Source organism: Myxocyprinus asiaticus, chromosome 27, assembly GCF_019703515.2.
Source record: "Myxocyprinus asiaticus isolate MX2 ecotype Aquarium Trade chromosome 27, UBuf_Myxa_2, whole genome shotgun sequence".
Classification (NCBI taxonomy): domain Eukaryota; kingdom Metazoa; phylum Chordata; class Actinopteri; order Cypriniformes; family Catostomidae; genus Myxocyprinus; species Myxocyprinus asiaticus.
The window spans coordinates 44112488-44133795 of NC_059370.1; the positions used below are offsets into that span (position 1 = coordinate 44112488).

The 21308-nt window shown below is 38.2% G+C and overlaps 1 protein-coding gene across 1 annotated transcript in view; it reads right to left on the reverse strand.

Moving 5' to 3' along the window:
- The window catches only part of LOC127417860 (testican-1-like), a 146457-nt gene that overhangs the window by 113005 nt on the left and 12144 nt on the right, over window positions 1-21308 (reverse strand). Inside the window, exon 2 of the mRNA XM_051658097.1 lies at window positions 13174-13219. Within this exon, the coding sequence (XP_051514057.1) occupies window positions 13174-13219 (46 nt within the window). The remainder of the gene's footprint in view (window positions 1-13173; window positions 13220-21308) is intronic.

The following is a 21308-nucleotide window of genomic DNA, read 5'->3' on the forward strand; positions in this document are numbered from 1 at the left end:
TCAGGTCAGAGTATTTCCCCACCAGTATCGACTTGATACGGGTACTACCGAGTAGTATCGGTGCATCACTAGTGCATTCACATAATGTCGGACTATAGGGGCGTTCACACTAGGCTTTTGAGACTGAGAAATGTACTTTTTTACCTCGATAATTTTCCTTGCATCTGGATTAATCGTGCATGTATATTCTGTAATTTTATAAATTTGTTATAAAAAGTGTTAAGAAAGGCTTCATCCACAATTGCAGTTAGTGCAATTAGGCAAAGAAATGTGTGATGCAGCGGTTTCCTTCAGGATCAAAGCACATGCTTTTCATGTTCTACTCAAGAGAGTGAAGCCCCATTTTTTGGGCTACATGAAGTGGTGTAGTTTACGAAAATCTAATGTGATAAACCATTCAGTCTTTGGTTTCATAAAGACTTGTCTTTGGTTTCTGAACTAAATGAACAGGTTATTTACCAGTTACCAGCATTTAAAAATAATCGCTTTCACTCTGGAACAACTGAAAGGGCCTTTGTTCCCTTTTTCGGTTACGTTCTGCAAAACAATTTCGTTCAATTTTTTTCTCCCCAATTTTGGAATGCCCACTTCCCAATGCGCTCTAAGTCCTCGTGGTGGCGTAGTGACTCGCCTCAACTGATGAATCTCAGTTGCCTCCGCGTCTGAGACCGTCAATCCGCACATCTTATCACGTGGTTTGTTCAGTGTGTTACCGTGGATACCTAGTGCGTGTGGAGGCTTCACGCTATTCTCCACAGCATCCACGCACAACTCACCACGCACCCTACTGAGAGCAAGAACCACATTATAGTGACCACAAGGAGGTTACCCCATGTGACTCTACCCTCCCTAGCCACCGGGCCAATTTGGTTGCTTAGGAGACCTGGCTGGAGTCACTCAGCACGCCCTGGATTCAAACTCGCGACTCCAGGTGTGGTAGTCAGCGTCTTTACTCGCTGTGCTACCCAGGCCCCCGCTTTCTTTGTTCTTTAACATTTTTGCAAGAATATATAGAAGATAATTCATTAATAAATTAATGTGGTGACTAAATATATTGATTTAATTAAAAACAAATCCACACATGCATCTGTTTTGACAACTCCGAGCAGAATGATGTGATGTGAACGCAGCATTATAAAATGGATAGTCTCAACTATGAATTCATGAGTCATGTTCAAAGTTGCTCTGATGCTTGGCAACTGTAAACAAGTCTACAGTTAAGCTAATGAGCAATATTACTTGGAAGAATACTGTACAGTAATATAGCATCTCATGGCTTTTTGCTTAACTATCTCTGTCTCTGAAATGCTGAAGATGGTACTGTATTTCATAACAGTGTGGGTAATTATTACAGTTTTTACAATAAGTTTCACACATTTCTCAATAATGAGAATGCATTTTCAAAACTCTTCATACAATCAGCACAACATCAGTCTACGTGGACTGAACTGTGGATCAGTTTTCACTGCTTTAACGCAAAATCCATTCAGTGACCACATCTATCAATAATCATGACATCATTTGACACTCACTCTCAACAACCAGCAAAACTTTATGTAAAAGCAGCTTTTTTTGCACTTGTTTGCATACTGTAAAACTTCAGTTCAAAACCTCACACAAAACTAAATTTGACAGAATTTGCTATATTTCTATAATAATAGTATACTGAAATATCCACAATCACGATAAATAAATAAATAATAAAAAAACAGCTGAATCTGATTTTAGCTGAAGACCTACCCAGGTGTTTTGTCTTCTATGCTATTACCATCCAAGAGGAGTTGGCAGGAGAAGGAGAGGAGTGTAAATGTGTGGTAGAAGACCAAGAACCGTAGTCTATGATGAGATAAGGGCTACCATGTTCTATCTTTTTATTTTATTTTTTCTCCCCAATGTGGAATGCCCAATTCCCAATGCGCTCTAAGTCCTCGTGGTGGCGTAGTGACTCGCCTCAATCCGGGTGGCGGAGGACGAATCTCAGTTGCCTCCACATCTGAGACTGTCAATCCGTGCATCTTATCACGTGGCTTGTTGAGCGCATTACCGCAGAGACCTAGGGCGTGTGGAGGCTCATGCTATTCTCTGCAGCATCCACGCTCAAATCACCACGCACCTCACCAAGAGCAAACCACATTATAGCGACCACAAGGAGTTTAACCCAACGTAACCCTACCCACCCTAGCAACCGGGCCAATTTGGTTGCTTAGGAGACCTGGCTGGAGTCACTCAGCATGCCTTGGATTCGAACTCACGACTCCAGGTGTGGTAGTCAGCGTCTTTACTTGGTGAGCTACCCAGGCCCCCGCAACCATGGTCTATCTTTGAGAGAGGCTAGCCAAATCTCCCACGCTCAACAGCGGCATACATTGTGCGACTCTTTCAGCAAACAAACAGGTAAGATATGCATTCTGCAAGTGAACCTCACAGATATATGTACATTACAGTATGATACACTGCAAATTGAGATTGTAATAAGTAACTTGCAGCATTTGAGATTCATTCCATACTGTTAGTGTAGAAGGGAGTGCATTCTACACAGTGAAGTGCCTCTCTTGCTTTGTAACCAAATATTGGTTGCAAAAAGTCAAGCATACCCTACAGTAAGCCAAAATGAAACATCTTCTAATGATTCCTGTTGTTTGTGTTTATTAGGTCTTTCTATTGGGAGAAACGGTTTGCCAGTGTTTCGGTGAAATGAATTGATTTTGAGAGATTTATGAAGTGTTGTGATGGTTGCACGGCGTTTTGGATGAACGATTATGTAACTGTTGTCCTAGTATAAATGTTGGAAGAGAAGAGTTTTGAAAATGCATTCACAGTATTGAGAAATGTGTGAAAAGGATTGTAAAAAACTGTAATAATTGATTTTAGTTTTGTTTATGACACAGTTATTTTCGCTGACTGACAATGTCTCAGTCTTTCTCTCTCTGACTGTCACAAAGCAATAAAATGTCAAATCAATTCAGAATCCTGTTTGAGCCCCACAACAAATGCATGTGTGTGTGTGTGTTTACAATTACACAATGATGACTCTAAGACTTTATAGATATTACAGTTTCATTTTCTGTTCATGCATGATTTTCTGTAAAGCTGCTTTGAAACGATGTGTGTTGTGAAAAGCGCTGTACAAATAAAAATGACGTGACTTGAACACTGTTTTTATCTTTTTCCCGCATTCACTCTGTCCATCTTCATGAATAAAGGACCAAACAGAGGAGACATTGTTGCCCACTATTAGCAATACAACAAAAATAAAACCTCAAACCAATTTCCTGCATGTTTGCTCTCTCATCTTCCCTCTGTGTGTGTGTGTGTACGGAGGGCTTTTCAACAGCAACACACCAAAAAGAGAAACTATGTTTGTGTGTTAGTGCCCATAGGAAAGAAAATCACAGAAGATAGTTTCTATTGTTTCTCCACATCAGCAAAGAGATTAAATGGAGAGCAAACTGAAACATTTGCTGAAGTCTTCTGCATCTCAGATGTTTCTACTGAGAAAGAGACTCCAGTAATCTCACCTGTGTCTCTTCTAGAGTTTCACAGGAGATCTCAACAATGTCTCAGATCTGCCCGGATACCAAAGTCAGAGATCTCAATATACACTCGAACAATTCTCATCCAATTCTCCCAAGAGCAAATGATCTGAGCTATGCAAGCCAAAGTCATTTTATAGCTCTATACTCTTACGGGTGTCAACAACTGACTCATGTGTCAACTGACTCATTTTTTATTTTTATTTTTTTCTTATAAAGAATTTCAGGAGAAACACCAGCTAAGTTTAGCTGATGACAAACATGGTTCTGTGGGTCCAAATTCACCTCTGTCTGTCTGTGTGTGTGTGTGTGTGTGTGTGTGTGTGTGTGTGTGTGTGTGTGTGTGTGTGTGAGAGAGAGAGAGTGTCATGGCCTCTTGCGTCTGCAAAGGAATCAAAAACAATCAGCTTTATCCATCTGTTTAATACACCCCTCTGGTTTCTTCCACTATCACTCTTGATTGATCTTGTGGTTTGTTTTCAGCGTTTGTTTTGCACTCTGTTTACTTTAAAGTGTATCTCTTGTAAATTGATACACTGAAACAAGAAAATCAATTCTACCCTGAATTGACCAACACACACACATACACACAAACACACACACACACACTCGCACACTCTCTCTCTTTGTGTGTGTTTATATGTGTGTGTGTGTGTGTGTGTGTTTGTATGCGTTTATGTGTGTTTGTCCGTGTGTGTGTCTGTATGTGTGTGTGTCTGTATGTGTGTGTGTCTGTGCATGTTTCTATGTGTGTGTGTGTGTGTGTGTGTATGTGTTTGTGTCTGTATGTTTGTATGTGTGTGTGTGTCTGTGTGTGTTTGTGTCTGTCTGTGTTTGTGTGTGTGTCAGTGTGTGTGTCAGTGTGTGTGTGTATGTATGTGTGTGTGTGTGTGTGTGTGTCTGTGTGTGTATGCCCTCCAGCTTGTAAATGTGACGGCAATGTTCACTCTTGTTTTACTCCGTTTTCTGTCTTTGTGTCTTTTAGCAAGTCTTCTAATTTTGGCTTTAACATCTATAGACGAAGCTAAACTTCTTTTCCTCTGTAGAAGTCTCACGTTATACAATGAGCTAGAAAGGGATGGGTAGAGCTGAGTGGGCCGCTCAAAAAATAAAACATCAGTGTTTTAATAGTGCCTAGTGTTTCTTCTTTTGGGAAAGGTAAACCCACGAATGGCTTACTTATAGCGGACAGTGAACAATAAACTGGAATAGCAGGATGTATTTTGACATCAAACAGTTACGCACTTCACCTTTAGAAATTAAATGAAGACATCAATATCAATTTAATGGTTATACATAAATTAAATAAATAAAATACTTTTTTAAAAGGACGTAATTAATACTGTCTAATTAATATTTTAAAAAGCAATTAAATATAGCTTTTAAACAATAAATTAATAAATCAATTGACAAATAAATAGACATTTATAGCAGTTTATTTAATTCATGTTTTAAAATCAAGTTAAAATGATCGGCAAATGACAAATGCTTTTTCGAAATGCAATTTCTGCATTCAGAAAATGATTTATTAGTTTATTATTTTATTGTTACATTAAACTACATTTTAAAGAGTTTTTAAGATGTCTTAATTTGTCCTTTAAAAATGTGATTTACTTATTGACATTTTTATGTTTGAATTAATAAATTAATAATTGAGTTATTTTCCATTACATTTTTAAGTGTCGCTTCTAGTCCCTCTAGACTACTTTTATTGTCCATCTATTGCAGTTTTACGGTAATATTTTGTGCTTTTTGGAGCTTGACAGCCATAGGTCCAAATGTTTTCATTGTATCTGAAAGAGTACTCTGGACATCTTCAACATTTCTCTTTTGTGTCCCACTGGAGAAAGACAGTCAGGTTTGGAACGACATGAAGCTGGATAAATGATAGAATTCCATTTTTCATTGAACTACTGCGCATCTCGGGGAATCAGGTGTGATGAGACGGAGAGAAAGGCCAATCAGAGTTTCTCTAGTGTTGATATTGAGCCACACTTTTTGCCAGTTACTTCTTTCTATTTACCATAACGAAGAAATCAAGAAACTGAAGGGAACAAATGCAGTAGGGTTAATTAGTGCCAGCCGAATGGTCAAGAGGTTAAAGACCCAATAACCAGATATATATTTTTGTCTTTGACGCACAAAGTTAACTTTTTGCTAAACCTACGAATGGTTCGACGACATGTGTGTCACATGGAGTTCTGAAAGGAGAAAAAAACCTTTCTGGCATCCTATATAAACTTCTGATGGTATATGTTTCAACATGGTAAAATATGTATTTTTAGTCCAGGAAAAAGTGTGCCGGGTCCAAAACTAACACCTGTCAAGTGCAAAATGCAAGTAAAACTCAGCTTTGGTGAGTGCTAATTTTGGACACTGTGCAAACTCATTTCAGGGCTTTGATTTCAAAGGTTCGGGTGACAGCTGAGATTAAATGCATTGATAATGATGTAAGAATAAAGAGAAGTGAAAGAGGTGAAATAATGCATCTATTTCTTTCTACTTCAAGGCATTCAAGGCATAGTTGGTGTGATCCAAACCCCATGACTTATGTAGATAAACGTCTTTGTGCTCGTGTGACAGTCCCACATGAGACCAACATCAAACTTTCCTCCGAACAGCGAATCTAGGCCAAGAAACGGTCCCAACTAGTACAGACGGCACAGCGCTAATGAAAACAAGAGAAACACCGCAATGGCTGGCGTTTGCGTCTTATGACTTCAACTGTCTCATTTCTGATGAAGAAATAAACAACTCAAATACAAGTTTAATGGCATAATACAATCATAATTTCACTCTTTTTCTGTCCTTCACCACCCTGTCTCTTATTGTCTCTTCATTTGTGTGTTTTAGTGTCATTCCAGAAGCTGTCGCTCATGAATTTATGCATGAACCCATGCTGGATATCCCACCTGTCTCTGTGGAGTTCTGTATGCTCATCTTATATCAGACAGTCCCATTTAAGTGGCATCTCTTTCCTCTAGTTACTCATTAAGAAGTCATTTCCCTCCCAAACTTTCTCAAGTTCATTTCTGTTTTATTCCTTTACTGCTCGCTGTGAGTTTAGTGAACGTCTCCCCGCTGAAGTCAAAACAGCACAGATGGAGACACTTGCACAGTTTGTCAGCGATTATGTGTGTGCGTGTGTGTGTCTTTTGGCCTCACTGGTCTTACAGGCCGTTATGCTCTTTTTTTGGCTCATCTAGTTCTCAGCGGTCTCAGCCTCTAACGATGTTGTGAAATGGAAACCACGGTCTTGACCTAACATTTACATTTTCTAAAACATAACAAATTCTATCGCTGTTCCAAAACCTTGACCATTTTAAAGGGATAGTACACCCCAAAACGGAAATTCTGTTACAGAACGTAAATCTCAGTCACCAGTTACTTTTATTGCATCTTTTTTTTTTTCTTTACATCGGATGAAAGTAAATGTTGACTGGCTGTCATTCTGCATAACATCTTGTTATGTGTTCCAGAGAAGAAAGTCATTCAGGTTCCCAGCATGCACTGTGGCATGAGTAAAAACTATGAATTAATGGCCGTTTCTCAATGTGCATTCTTTTGTGTTCTCACGTGCTCGTGGACTTGTTGGACGTCATCATCCACTGCTGAAGTTCACTTCCAAAACTCAAGAACGCAAGTACCGTGAATGCATAAAACTGCTCGGATGGATCAGGCCGAATATTGAGGATGCATCGGATCGTGACTTGTGGGCAAGAACCTCTTACTGAGTTTCCCGCTGTAAGCTCACGTAAGTCTGATGGCTTGTGAGAGTCGATATATTCCGTTAACATTTGTTGTTTGATTGGGCATAATTTTAATAAAATAAGCACATGGAGGAAAAGAGTGTTTTAAGACTTCATTGGACTTTAACGTTTCACTAGTCCCGCAAAACCTCACTGGTGTGACAATGCCAGTAATTTTCTCAGTGGCTAAAAATGTTGCTGGAATGGGCAATTGTGCAAATGGAAGATCGCAAGCACATCTCAAAGCTCGTAATAGATGCGTTCTATGTCCTCCTGGTTTTTTTTTTCGAGTTTGTTCTTTCAAGGTTGCTTGGCAAGACTGGTCTTCAGAAGAACACAAGTCTGTTCTCTGCGTTCTTAGCATTGAATAACACTGGTGGTGTTGTGTGTCCGTTTGGGTTTTGTGTCATGTGACTACATCTATTTCCAAAAATATTATTGTATCACCGTCATTGTGGTTTGTGTGTTGAATGTTAAGGACCCTGCACGCCTGGCTTGAAAGCTTGATTTAAAACTCATCGGCAAGATGCGGTCCACTATTACTGAGACTACAAGATCACAGCTTGTTACACTTACAACAAATGTTTGCCAAAAAAGAAGTGGTATACATTATTTTAATTACATTGAGGGAACAATGACACATTTTTATCTAATAGATGTAACAAAATGAATTTAAAGAAATGTTCTGGGTTCAAAACAAATTAAGGGTAGCTCAGCAAGTATTGACGCTGACTATCACACCTGGAGTCGCGAGTTCGAATCCAGGGTGTGCTGAGTGACTCCAGCCAGGTCTCCTTAGCAACCACAATTGGTCTGGTTGCTAGGGAGGGTAGAGTCACATGGGGTAACTGCCTCGTGGTCGCTATAATGTGGTTCTCGCTCTCTGTGGGGCGTGTGGTGAGTTGTGCGTGGATGCCACGGTGGATGGCGTGAAGCCTCCACACGCGCTATGTCTCCATGGTAACGCACTCAACAAGCCACGTGTTAAGTTGCGGACTGACGGTCTCAGACACGGAGGCAATTGAGATTCGTCCTCCACCACCCGGATAGAGGCTAGTCACTATGCCACCACGAGGACTTAAAGCGCATTGGGAATTGGGCATTCCAAATTGGGGAGAAAGTCCAAAAGAAAGAAGAAAAAAACAAGCAAAAATTAAGGTTATGGTAATGTAATCACAATGGAAATTGGGATGTTGATGCTCAATCCAACACATTTCCTCTCTCAGGTTGAGCTGCACTCTGATGTTAAGAAATATAGAGCCACTGTCATAAACAGCATGTTTGGTATTAGTTGAGCTGCTAACGATAATCCCATACCGGCATGAATAACCAATCAAGAGTCATTGTTTCTACAGAAACACCAATAGAGACCAGTAGACAGATGTATGCATGACCGTACCATATGGAGACTGAAAGAACGAGTGTGTGTGCCATCTGCAGGAGTCTTATTCATTCTCCTTCAAGAACTGCACACATGATCATTTCTGAAACGAATCCCTCATAAATCCTGCATCTCTCAAAACCAAACCACCTCGGCACAGCTCATCTTGCTCATCTCAGTGAATCGCTCTCTCCCAAAAACTAGTGAGCTGCCTTGAGCTAATCGCAATCTATATCTAGCCATAAAAAATACATTAAAAAAAAAAGTATCTTAGGCCACATCAACAGTACTCCATTTTCATTTGAAAACACATTGGTTGAGCTTCATTTATGCCTCTCATCCACAATGGAACTGCGTATTTCTCCACCGAAAATGCTCTCCGTTACTGCATTCTTTGAAAAACTATGACATTTGGAAACTGAAAACAAAAACGGGTTAGTGTGGACTTGGCCCTACAAGTAGGGCTGTGCAATATGGACAAAAACAAATCATTTTGTGATTTTCTGATAGATATTGCAATTGCGATTTTAATGGAGATTTTGACCTTGCATAAAAAAAAATGCATTTCAGTGTTCACAAAAATGCCTTTGCATTTTTTTATAGCATTGGTTATTTCTATGACCCCATTTCCACCTGGTATTAAGACGCTAAATACAGGTCTAAACGATGATCAGATCACAAAAAACACATACGAACGTGGTAAAAAATGCATATGACTGCATCACATTTGAGGTGTAAATGGTAATCTGTCCTGTATGCATCCTGGCAGCAGTGAAGCGCCACCCCTCACCTGTCAATCAACCACTGCGTCTGATCGGAAAAGGTAAAAAAGCGAATACTGATGCTAACCATCACCCTGGAGTCACAAGTTTGAATCCAGGGTGTGCTGAGTGACTCCAGCCAGGTCTCCTAAGCAACCAAATTGGCCCGGTTGCTAGGGAGGGTAGAGTCACATGGGGTAACCTCCTCATGGTCGCGATTATTGGTTCTCGCTCTCAGTGGGGTGCGTGGTAAGTTATGCGTGGATCGTGGAGAGTAGCATGAGCCTCCACATGCTGCGAGTCTCCGCGGTGTCATGCACAACAAGTCACGTGATAAGATGCGCGGACTGACGGTCTCGGAAGTGGAGGCAACTGAGACTTGTCCTCCACCACCCAGATTGAGGTGAGTAACTGTGCCACCACAAGGACCTACTAAGTAGTGGGAATTGGGCATTCCACATTGGAAGAAAAGCAGATACAAACACGTGAACTTCACAGATCTTCTTCAGTGTGTCTGATGTCAACATGCACGGACACTTATGAGAAGCATGAATATCTGCAGCTCAGGTTAATACAGGAAATCCACTTAAATAACGGACAATTCTGCTCGAAATGTTGCTTTTGTGCGTAGATAAAATTTCAGCTGCATCGGAGAGAAATAGAGCACCATATTTTTCTCTTCTTTTCTGACTTGGTTGCGGTTTATTATCATGCAGTAACACACTGACATAGAGATTGATGTATATCATCATGAAACCAGAGACCCTCCCCTCGAAATCTGATCACTAGTGGTCACAGGAGATGCATTTAAGTGACCACATGTGATCAGATCACCTGAGACTTACAGTATCTTAATACCAGGTGTAAACGGGGTATTTGTGTCTTTTTTTTTTGTCTTTATTCACCTTCCCAATTTCTGTTCTGTTCTCTCACTGGAACCTTTTTTGTGCAATGCATTCTGATTGGCAAGATCTCATCAGTGTGCAAACCATGTGCACCAATCAAAATGGCAAATTAAACATTACAGAATTCGGAGTAAAATATTGCACATGATCATATCATGATGTGATTTATGCAGCCCTAATTATGATGCCTACCTTTTGGAACAGCCTTCATATCATGAGCACACCTATAATGCCTTAAAATGCTGTCTAGGTAAGTAGCTCACCATGTTTTATAAACAAGCTAATAATGCAGCTGAAAATTTGGAAATGGTCAGTGCATTTTGTAGCAGTGTGTGTTATATCAGTACAAAACTGCAGAATGGTGTTGTCTGCACATTGATCTTGCAAATCATGCTTTATCGATTCACTTCAGCTGAATTTTCATTAGACAAGAGAGACAACCAATTTAGAGCCCCCCTCGCTCGCTCCCTCGTTCGTTCTCTCTCACTTTCTAAAGAGAGCTCCTCTTCTTGAAAACACCCACCCACAGCCACTGATGCAAACACACACTTACACACACTCAGTGTGTGTTTACGTGTGGTTAAACTCTCGCTGCCCGTGTAAGCCGTGTGACTGAGTTTGACTAATTTAATTAGCCTCACTGTGTAATTATTCACTTTAAAGAGAATTGAGGGTTATGATCTTGTCCATTACAAACATGAAAAGAGATTTAAGGAGCTCTGGGAATAATATATGTGTGTGTGCAACATTGTCTGTGCTGTAATCTTTTTGTGTGTGTATGTGTGCACTGTGTGCATTCTCACTGAATTTAATTGTGTGTGTAGGCCTCATTACAGGCTCGTTATGGGGAAATTCTCTGTGAATGCTTCATTTGCATTTGTATGGTTTGGTTTCGAGGAGTGTCGAGTCAGCGTTTCAAGACCAAACTGCAGTGGCAGCAAACACGGACACACAGGGATGAAAACGCAACAATCTTAATGCAGTTTATGCACAGGGACAATACGGCTTTATCTGGAGCTGTGAAGCAAGACCACTCGACATGTTTGCAATCGTGTAGGTTAAGAGAGAGGCATAAGAGAAAAGACAGAGGGACAATAGACAAGTAAATTTGGTCCGAGGTAATAAAAATGTGAAATCTTTTAAAAATCTAGTTTAAAACACGTGTGAAGTTTGTAGAAATGTAATATGGTTGCATACATTTTTGAAAAACATTTAAACCTTGAAAAAAATTAAATGTCAAGTGGTCAAATGCTGAGATTTTTATGAAAAGGCACATTTTGATCTGGTCAAATGGAGAAACCCTATGAAAACCTCTTGATATTCGGGACCTAAAAATTCATGGTAATTTTTTTTAAATAATATATATATATATATATATATATATATATATACACATGCATACATACACACACATACATATACACAGTATATACTGTATACATAACTTTACAGACTTCAGTCTTCTGTTTTATGGTTTTCTTGTCACATGACAACAAAATGGGTTGGTTACACCACCTGACTTTGGTTTGGCGTGCCAATTAAAAAATAAAATATGAATAATATTTTAAGACAAAATTGCTACACTACATATTTTTGGGATACATAATAATCAAATATTATTCCAAACTACTTGTGCAATTTTTTATTTATTTATTTCAAGAATTTCAGCTTTTAATAAGACTTTTTTTTTTTTTACGGTTACACTTCTTACATTTTTTACTTTCAACTCTTAAAAGAAAGAAATCTTAAAAAACGTTGAGACCCAACGATATGAATCCAAATTGAAAACATGTTCATAACAGTTGAGCTGTATTGAAGTAATTATTTTGTGTTAATTGCATTTGTTTGTTTTTTTTTAATAACTGATCATGTCATAGCGTTAAATATTTCACACTTCCAGTGTAATGAAAAAAATATATTATATATCAACCACAGTCCCATTTATGATTATTTGATTTGAATGAACATTTTTTTTTTCTTTTTCACAAAAATATCGGAATAAAAAAATAAATAAAAATGTTCAGAGATGACAAGTTGATGCTAAATTAAACATGCGATGTAGTGAGGTCATGTGACAACAATGTAGCACTCTACTGTTTGAAACATTTACTGTTGCAATCCTGCATTGTTTCACATACTTCAAAAAAATAAATAGTTTGCAGTTTATTGTAGAATTCTATTCTGAACGTAGCATTGCTCTGCCACTCAAACTCTATCACTGCTACTGGCACAATCCCATCAGCCACCTGCCCATCATTATCCTATATTGATAGTTTGAAAAAGAAATGGACAGACAGGCTGATGAGATCCGAGTTCACATTGCAGCGTTGATGCTGTAGAGACAGGATATGTTCTTTAACTCTGAATATGTTTTAGTGTAAATGATATTAGAAAGGTCCAATAAACCTTGAGGAATTTTCAGAAGTATTTGTTAAGGCATCACTATTACTGAGTATTGATGTGTTTCTCAGCTCATTTGAGCTCTTTGATTTCTCTGATGATTCAGGAAAGTGTTTCAGCATTAAAGAGACTTTGAGTGACCACAAACAACTTTCCCTAAAATTTCCATTCTTTCTTATTAATGCTCTAAATGTGTGCTAGTGTTTCTCTCTCCCTCTCTCTATTGATTAAAGTCTGGCGCACAGATGAGGGTCGATACAGTGAAATGAAGGTTCCTAAACCTGATTGGAGGTTTTCTTTATGATTAATCTATTTGTAGAGATACAGCGAGTGGAATGAAATGAGGGTTAGACAGAGAGGACTAGAGGGTCAGGTGTAAAAATTGAAGATAGCAAAAGAGAAAATGTTTAAGAACAAACACACATTTGCGCTGAATGCTCTTACCTTGGTCTTGTGCTTTATTGGGGTTCCAGGTTCTGAAGTAATCATCCTACAGAAATACAGAACAACATGCACTTAACATCCACAAACAGACAGAAGTCAAGCTTTACATTAATACAATGATCATGACCTTTAGAGGGAAGTTAATTGCATTTAAACGACAGAGCAAAATAAAATATAAAAATGTTATATATATATAAAATAACATCTCCGTTTTCCATTTCTATTAAACACAACACAGAATTTGAGATGTGATGGAAATTACACTGTGCTGGGAAATTAGGGTTAGGTTAGAATAAATGTCCTTTTTATGCATGTATATACAGTATATGATAGGACATTTTTAATAACAAAAAAAAAAAAAAAAACTGGATTTTGTAGAAATTCACAGGCAAACTACCACAATAGCACTGGTATTCCTGTGCTGAGTGATAATTCACCCTCTTTTTATAAACAAACCACATCTCCATAGATTCATCACATGACTTTACATATTCAATCATGATTTGTCACAAGATATAATCAGTTAAACGATCACCAGGTGCTAACAATATAAGACACACAATTAACTCTCAATGCAGTTTACAGACTCAGATACATCTGAATGCATCTTTCACAAAACCACCATGTCACACACACAAGCACTGCAAAATATACATGATTTTATATAATCACTAAACAAGAACAGTCAAATGAATGATCCAATCATTGAAACATCAGGTATACACCATCATCAGTCAAATCATTTTTATTTGTACAGCGCTTTTCACAACACACATCGTTTCAAAGCAACTTTACAGAAAATGAAACCGTAATATATATAAAGTCTTAAAAGCATCATTGTGTAGTTTGATTAAATATGACTGTAAATTGTTTATAAAAATAAGTAATTAAATAATAATTGTATTTATAACCCCAGTGAGCAAGCTGAAGGCGACTGTGGCAAGGAACACAAAACTCCATGTTAATGGTCAGTGTTTAAACAAAGATTTTGTATGAACTGTAAGATTAATGACTAATGTCTTTGAAGTTCATCCTGGATTAACTGCAGAAGTTCACATACAGTAGATGCATTGTCCTCTGTTAGTTGGCCGATGAAGGCTTTTGTTGGCAATTAATTGATAGTCTGTGTATTCCATTTTAAGAGTGTAATCCATCAATAGACAAAGGTGATACAGGCAGAGATCAATGAGGTGTATCGCAGTTCAACCTGCAGGTCATTTCGGCGAGGATCGGTGGGGTCCATCCTAAATCCAAGGTTCAGGCAGTGGCATATGAAGTATCTGATGTCTTACAGTTGGAGTTGGCATCAGTTCATCCTCTGAAGTCAAAAAAAAAAAAACTGAAGTGATGTCTGGCTAGCACCGGCTGCATTTAGACACGTAGCAGTGGAGTCCGACAACAAGCAGGAACTGAGCTGGATCTGGCCGGCTCTGGTAACCTTGGGATATGAATCCAAAGGTTGAGACAAAGAAACAAAAATGTTTTATATTGGCATAGATGCCAATCAGTTTTATGCAGAATTATAGATTATGATAGATGTTTCTGGTTCTGGCAGACCTAACTAAAGCAGCCTAATTGAGAGTTGAAGGATAAATTAGGTGTATGCCTGGCTAAATAGATGAGTCTTTAGTCTAGACTTAAACTGAGTGAGTGTGTCTGCATCCTGAACAGTGTTAAGGATACTATTCCATAGTTTAGGAGCCAAATATGAAAAGGATCTACCTCCTATTGTGGATTTTGATAATTTAGGAACTATTAACGAGCCAGAATTTTGTGATCGTAATGAACGTGATGGAATATAGCGTGTCAGAAGGTCACTTAAATACTGTGGAGCTAGACCATTCAAAGCTTTGTATGTAGTTAACATTAGTTTAATAATTAATACTAAATTTAACAGGTATCCAATGTAACGACGATAAAATGGGGCTAATATGATCATATTTCTTGGTTCTAGTCAGCACTCTGGCAGCTGCATTTTGAACCAACTTAAGTTTTTTTTTTTTTATTATTATTGAACTTGCAGTACATCCTCCCAGTAATGCATTACAGTAATCTAGTCTTGAGGTCATGAACACATTAATTAGTTTTTCGCATCAGCAACAGAGAGCATGTGTTGTAATTTAGCAATATTTCAGAGGTGGAAGAATGCTGTTCAACAAACACTGGAAATATGATTTTCAAAGGACAGATTGGTATCAAATATAACACAAAAAAAGATTTTTGCTGTAGAAGACGATGTAACAGTACATCCATCGAGACTCAAATTATATTTTAGGGGCTTATTTTTGGAGGTTTTTGTTTCAATAACTAGTACCTCTGTTTTGTCGGAATTGAGTAGAAGGAAATTTCTGGCCATCCAATCATTGATTTCATCGATACACTCTGCTAATTTGGAGAATTGTGAATTTTTGTTGGGTTTAGAAGAAATATAAAGTTGGGTATCGTCGGCATAACAGTGGAAACTTATTCCATGATTCCTGATAATATCTCCCAGGGGAAGCATATATAAAAAGAAAAGCAGAGGCCCTAAAACTGATCCATGTGGCACTCCATACTTAATTTTTGTTTGATTTGACAATTCCTCGTTTACACATACAAAGTGGTGGCGGTCTGATAAATAGGACCTAAACCATGCTAATGCAAGTCCACAAATGCCAACATAATTCTCAAGCCTATTGAAGGGAATGTCATGATCTATCGTGTCGAAGGCAGCACTAAGATCTAAAAATACTAGAAGAGAAATGCAGCCGCGATCAGATGATAAGAGCAAGTCATTTGTAACTCTAATAAGAGCAGTCTCTGTACTGTGATGGGGCCTAAATCCTGACTGAAATTGTTCATATATACCATTTCTCTGTAGAAATGAACATAGTTGGGAGGACACTGCCTTTTCTAGTATTTTCGACATAAATGGTAGATTTGAAATCAGTCTGTAATTAGCCAATTCTCCTGGATCAAGCTGTGACTTCTTAATAAGTGGTTTGATAACTGCCATTTTAAAGTTTCTTGGGACATGTCCTAAGGATAGCAAGGAGTTAATAATATTAAGAAGAGGTTCTGAGATTACTGGGAATACCTCTTTTAAGAGCTTAGTCGGTATTGGATCTAAAATACACATTGTGGCTTTTTACTTTTTGATAAGTTTTGTTAGCTCTTCATGAACTATGACAGAGAAGGACTGAAGTTGCTCGTGAGGAAAATTATGAGACACTGTTTTCTGAGGTACTGTGACAGATGATTGCATAGTTCCAATTTTATTTCTGATTATTTCAATTTTATCAGTAAAGAAATTCATGAAGTCATTACTATTGTGCTGCGACGGAATATCTGGTTCAGTCGAGGCTTTATTCCTGACCAATTTAGCCACAGTACTGAATAAACACCTAGGACTGTTGTGGTTATTTTCTATGAGTTTGCTAAAATATGCTGACCTGGCAGCTTTTAGTGCCTGTCTGTAGCTACAGACACTATCCTTCCATGTACTGCCAAATACCTCTAATTTTGTGTTCTTCCACTTGCGCTCCATTTTCCGAGCTACTTTCTTGAGAGCATGAGTGTGATCGTTGTACCATGGTACGGGGCTTTTTTCTTGAATTTTCTTTAATCGAAGGGGGGCGACACTATCAATAGTGCTACAGAAGACTGTATTTATATTTTGTTATTACATCAAGTTCTTCTAGACTTTTTGGCTTACTGAGTATGTGAGACAATTCTGGAAGATTATTAGCGAAGCTATCTTTAGTGGACGAAAGAATTGCTCTACCTGAACGATAGCGTGGTGTAGATTTAGTGAATTAGCTGACCGCAAAAAACAAGAGTCGAGGTAATGATCTGAGATGTCATCACTCTGCAGTAGAATTTCTATAGTATCAATATCAACTCCATATAACAGAATTAAATCTAGTGTATGATTATGGCGATGAGTTGGTCTTCTCACATATTGTCTGACTCCAGTTGAGAATATCGATAAATGCTAATCCCAATGTGTCATTTTCATTATCTATGTGAATGTTAAAGTCACCATCAATTAAAGCTCTATCTACAGTAACTACTGTTTCTATCTCTGATAGAAAATTAGCAAATTCACCAAGGAAACCAGAATAAGGCCCGGGTGATCTATATACTGTAGCAAGGGCAAAAGATGACAGAGATGTTTTTTATTTGTATCTGACAGTGTCATATTAAGCATTATTAGTTCAAAAGACTTAAACTTATATCCTGTCCTCTGAGTAACACCAAAAACTTCACTGTAAATTGTAGCAACACCTCCTCCTCGACCCTTCAGATGAGGCTCATGTTTATAACAATAACCTGGGTGAGTAGATTCATTTAAACGAATATATTCATCCATGTTAAAGACAGGTTTCAGTCAAACAGAGCGAATCCAAACTATGATCTGTAATACTTTCATTTACAATTAGTGCTTTGGTGGAAAGAGATCTAATGTTTAGTAGCCCTACCTTTATATGATATTTATCTTTAAATTATATATATATATATATATATATATATATATATATATATATATATATATATATATATATATATATATATAAGTTTGACCTTAATCAAATTTAAACGATTTAGTGAGGGTTTTGTGTTTGGTAGTTCAGGGAATAGACACAATATCTATATGATATTGAGGTGAAACAGCCTCTATGTGTTGTAGTTTATGTGGCCTGTGTGACATCTCAAGGCAGCTAGCAGACATTTGGATTAACCAGTTTGTCTTCTTCCTGACCTGGGCCCCAGTTAGTCAAATATTATCACTATTAAGACTATGAGCCAAATTACTTGAGAGGAGAGCGGCACCTTCCCTGGAGGGATGGAGTCTGTCTCTCTTTAGCAGGTCAGTTCTACCCCAAAAACTCTTCCAATTATCTATAAATCCTACGCTATTCTCTGGACCCCACTCAGACATCCAGCCGTTCAGTGACACTAATCTACTATAAACCTCATCACCACGATGAGCAGGGAGGGAGCCAAGGCATATTACAGTGTCTGACATAGTATTTGCAAGTTCACACACCTCTTTAACATTATCTCTAGTGATCTCTGACTAGCGAAGCCGGACATCGTTAGTGCCGACAGGAATAACAATTTTAGAAAATCTACGTTGAGCATTAGCCAGCATTTGTAAATTTGATCTGATGTCAGACGCTCTGGTACCCAAAATGCATTTTACAATAGTGGCTAGAGTCTCTATTTCCATGTTCCTTACGATAGAATCACCAATTATTAGGGCTCTTTCAACATGATTCTTAGTGGGTGCATCACTGAGTGGGGAGAATCGATTGGAAACCCTAACAGGAACGGGAGAGTGGTGTCACTTTGCTGAGCAAGTATGCCGCAGAGACGTCACCCAAACGTCCTGCTGCGGGGGCTCTTTAGCCAGAACCAAAGTATGTGCGTTGCTCCCTGTACTACCCGCATCCGAAACAGTATCTACCGGCTTCTCTTTCTCACTGACCTCCACTAGCGTTCGGATGTGTGTCTCTAACTCATTAATCTCATTAATCTTCTCCGTCATCTTGACTAATTCCTTACATTTGTCACATGTAAACCCCTCACTGCTGACGGAAGAAGCTATAGTAAACATGTGGCATGTAATGCAGGAAGCAATAACATGAGCGGATGCCATGACTTACCGCAATTGTTTGTTGTTTGAGATCGATGCGGTTCCTAATCATCAGATGTTTGAGATTGATGCAATAATCCGTGTAAAACACAGTGAAGAAAACGAATGCACGCAGTCGAGACGTGAGATGTAGACAAGCGGGAAAAAGTGGAAAAAAGAAAGAAAAAGAGATAAACGGGTGCGCGCGGTAAAATACACGAAAAGCGAAAAAACCAGAAGCACGTTGTAAAATGGCAAAGGATAAAATGATGAACGTATAAGAATAAGCAATGCTAAGCATGCTAGCAAGCTACATACACACGTGCAGTGTGCCGTCAGGAACAGGAAGTGACCAATGTTCATCAATGTTAGTGTTCACATTTTGAATTGATGTTGATGTCCTATGGCAAAGAATATATATCATCAATGGAATGTTTAATTATAATTTGATCAAAGGAAAATCGATAGGTCTAGTTCTTCATTCAGATTATTCAGGGCTAGTGCTTTGAGTGTATAAATCCAAAAAGCTTCACGTTTTAACAATTCATTATTTAAATTACCTCCTCTATGAGATCATTGAACTTCCTCTATCCCTATGCATTCCAACTGTTTAATGCTATGACCCATCTCATTAAAATGTCTTGCTACTGGAAACGTTATATCTTGGCGTCTAATGTTCATTAATCCAAAATTTTAGTTGTCGTAGCGATTTACCGATATATATTTTTTGACAAGGTTATCAATGACTTGATCTTATAACATTTATTTCGCTATTATCATTGTATGTTAATGTACAGTTTACTGAAATTGTTTTCTTCTGTTTTGGGGGTAGGTTTTTGTGCAAATAAAAGAGTATTTCATTGAAGAAGGCCTGTGTGCCGACACGTCTGTGTCTATTTCCCCTTTACAAGTCATGGAATCAAAACATTAATCGTTTACTATCGGAGTGCGGATCATCTCTTCATTTTATTATGATAATCAAACACCCCATCTCTTCCTCCTCCCTTCTTAAACGTTTAGCCGCATGACAGATCTAAGCCATTAATTACGCACTCCCAAAAGACAAACAAAACTGTATTTATTCCAGCCATAAAATAAAATAAAAAAAATCATAGCTCGCATCATTTCTGTCGTTTTAATGGAGGAGACAGATTCAACAGACGGACCTAAAACGGCAGTCTGATTTCCATCTCTCCGACAGACTCAAGGCGATATCTCACACAACATAAGCGATGGCTGCTGCATTTTAAGGGGTTTTCAAATCCACTTCCTCACACAGCAACATCCCAAAGTGGAGTTACTATAGACTGCATAAACACATTTTTGACATCAAACTCACATCAGACTCGGTAGCCTGAAGCCCATCAATGTTTCAGCATAAAAGATGAAGGCCATTTTAATAAAGGAATGTTGCCATATGATAAATTATTTGAAGTTAAATTAGACCATCTTTAAAAAGATCATCATTCATTCTGGTGTAAATGTTGAAGAGCTGCCGTAAGCTGCAGTAAAACTACAATTCTGCTCAGAGTTTACGGAGATCCTGGGAAAAACTGGGCCAAATGTTACTCCAGGCTCATGACTCAGAGTCAAAGGGGAATTGTGTGAGAAATGAAACTCATTTCACCTCGGAATGACAAAACCTGAGTCTGCACGCCTGCAAAAGTGTGAGGGGAACTGACTTCATACATCCACTAAAAATCACCTTGACACCAGTTGATTAAAAGACACTGAGCAAAAATGGTTTAGAAAAAAAGTTAGAAAGTTAGTTTTGAGAAAGGCTCTAGCAACATTTGTTTGTTGATGACACTTGTTGTCAATATTGTTATGTGTTACTTGAGCTGTGAAGTTGTTTAATTCATTATTTTTGTGGGTTTACAGCATTACGTCATACTGGCAACGGAGTTAAAGAGTTTGTAAGTGATTTTATCACACAAACATTATGTTTATGTCTTGTGGCCATACCTTTGAAGCAGTGAGCATTGTAATGTTTATGGATTGGCCCCACTGTATCTTGACTTATTACACATCTCTCCGGAATACATCCACATATCAGACTGTTCATCCGGGTATTTGTGAGCCATCGTTCCTGCTTCTCAGATCACTGTGCAATCTCTACAAGTAAGCGAGTAAAATAAGTTCTACTCAAATTAATGTTTCATGTCCATTTATTTGTTTATTTGGCAAGTAGTCTTGTAATAGGCTGAATGAGGAGTCAGATGGCCATTTTCACAAAGTAAACACCAACAGACCTTCGACACAACCCAGAGGTGGACCCAGAGAGCGATTTCTTTCTTCTCACATACGTAATCACATAATTTCAACGTAAATCCATATAACACGTCCATGTATTTATTAACTTGTTCTGTAGCTGTGTAATAAGCGGGATAATGTGCAGTTAGCCGGTTGTTATCGCAAAATAAACCCTGATACAATACCTGATCCCCCTGATGGGGTTTATTTTGCATCTTACATTATCACATTATCCATGACTTAAATTGACTTAACTTGACAGAGC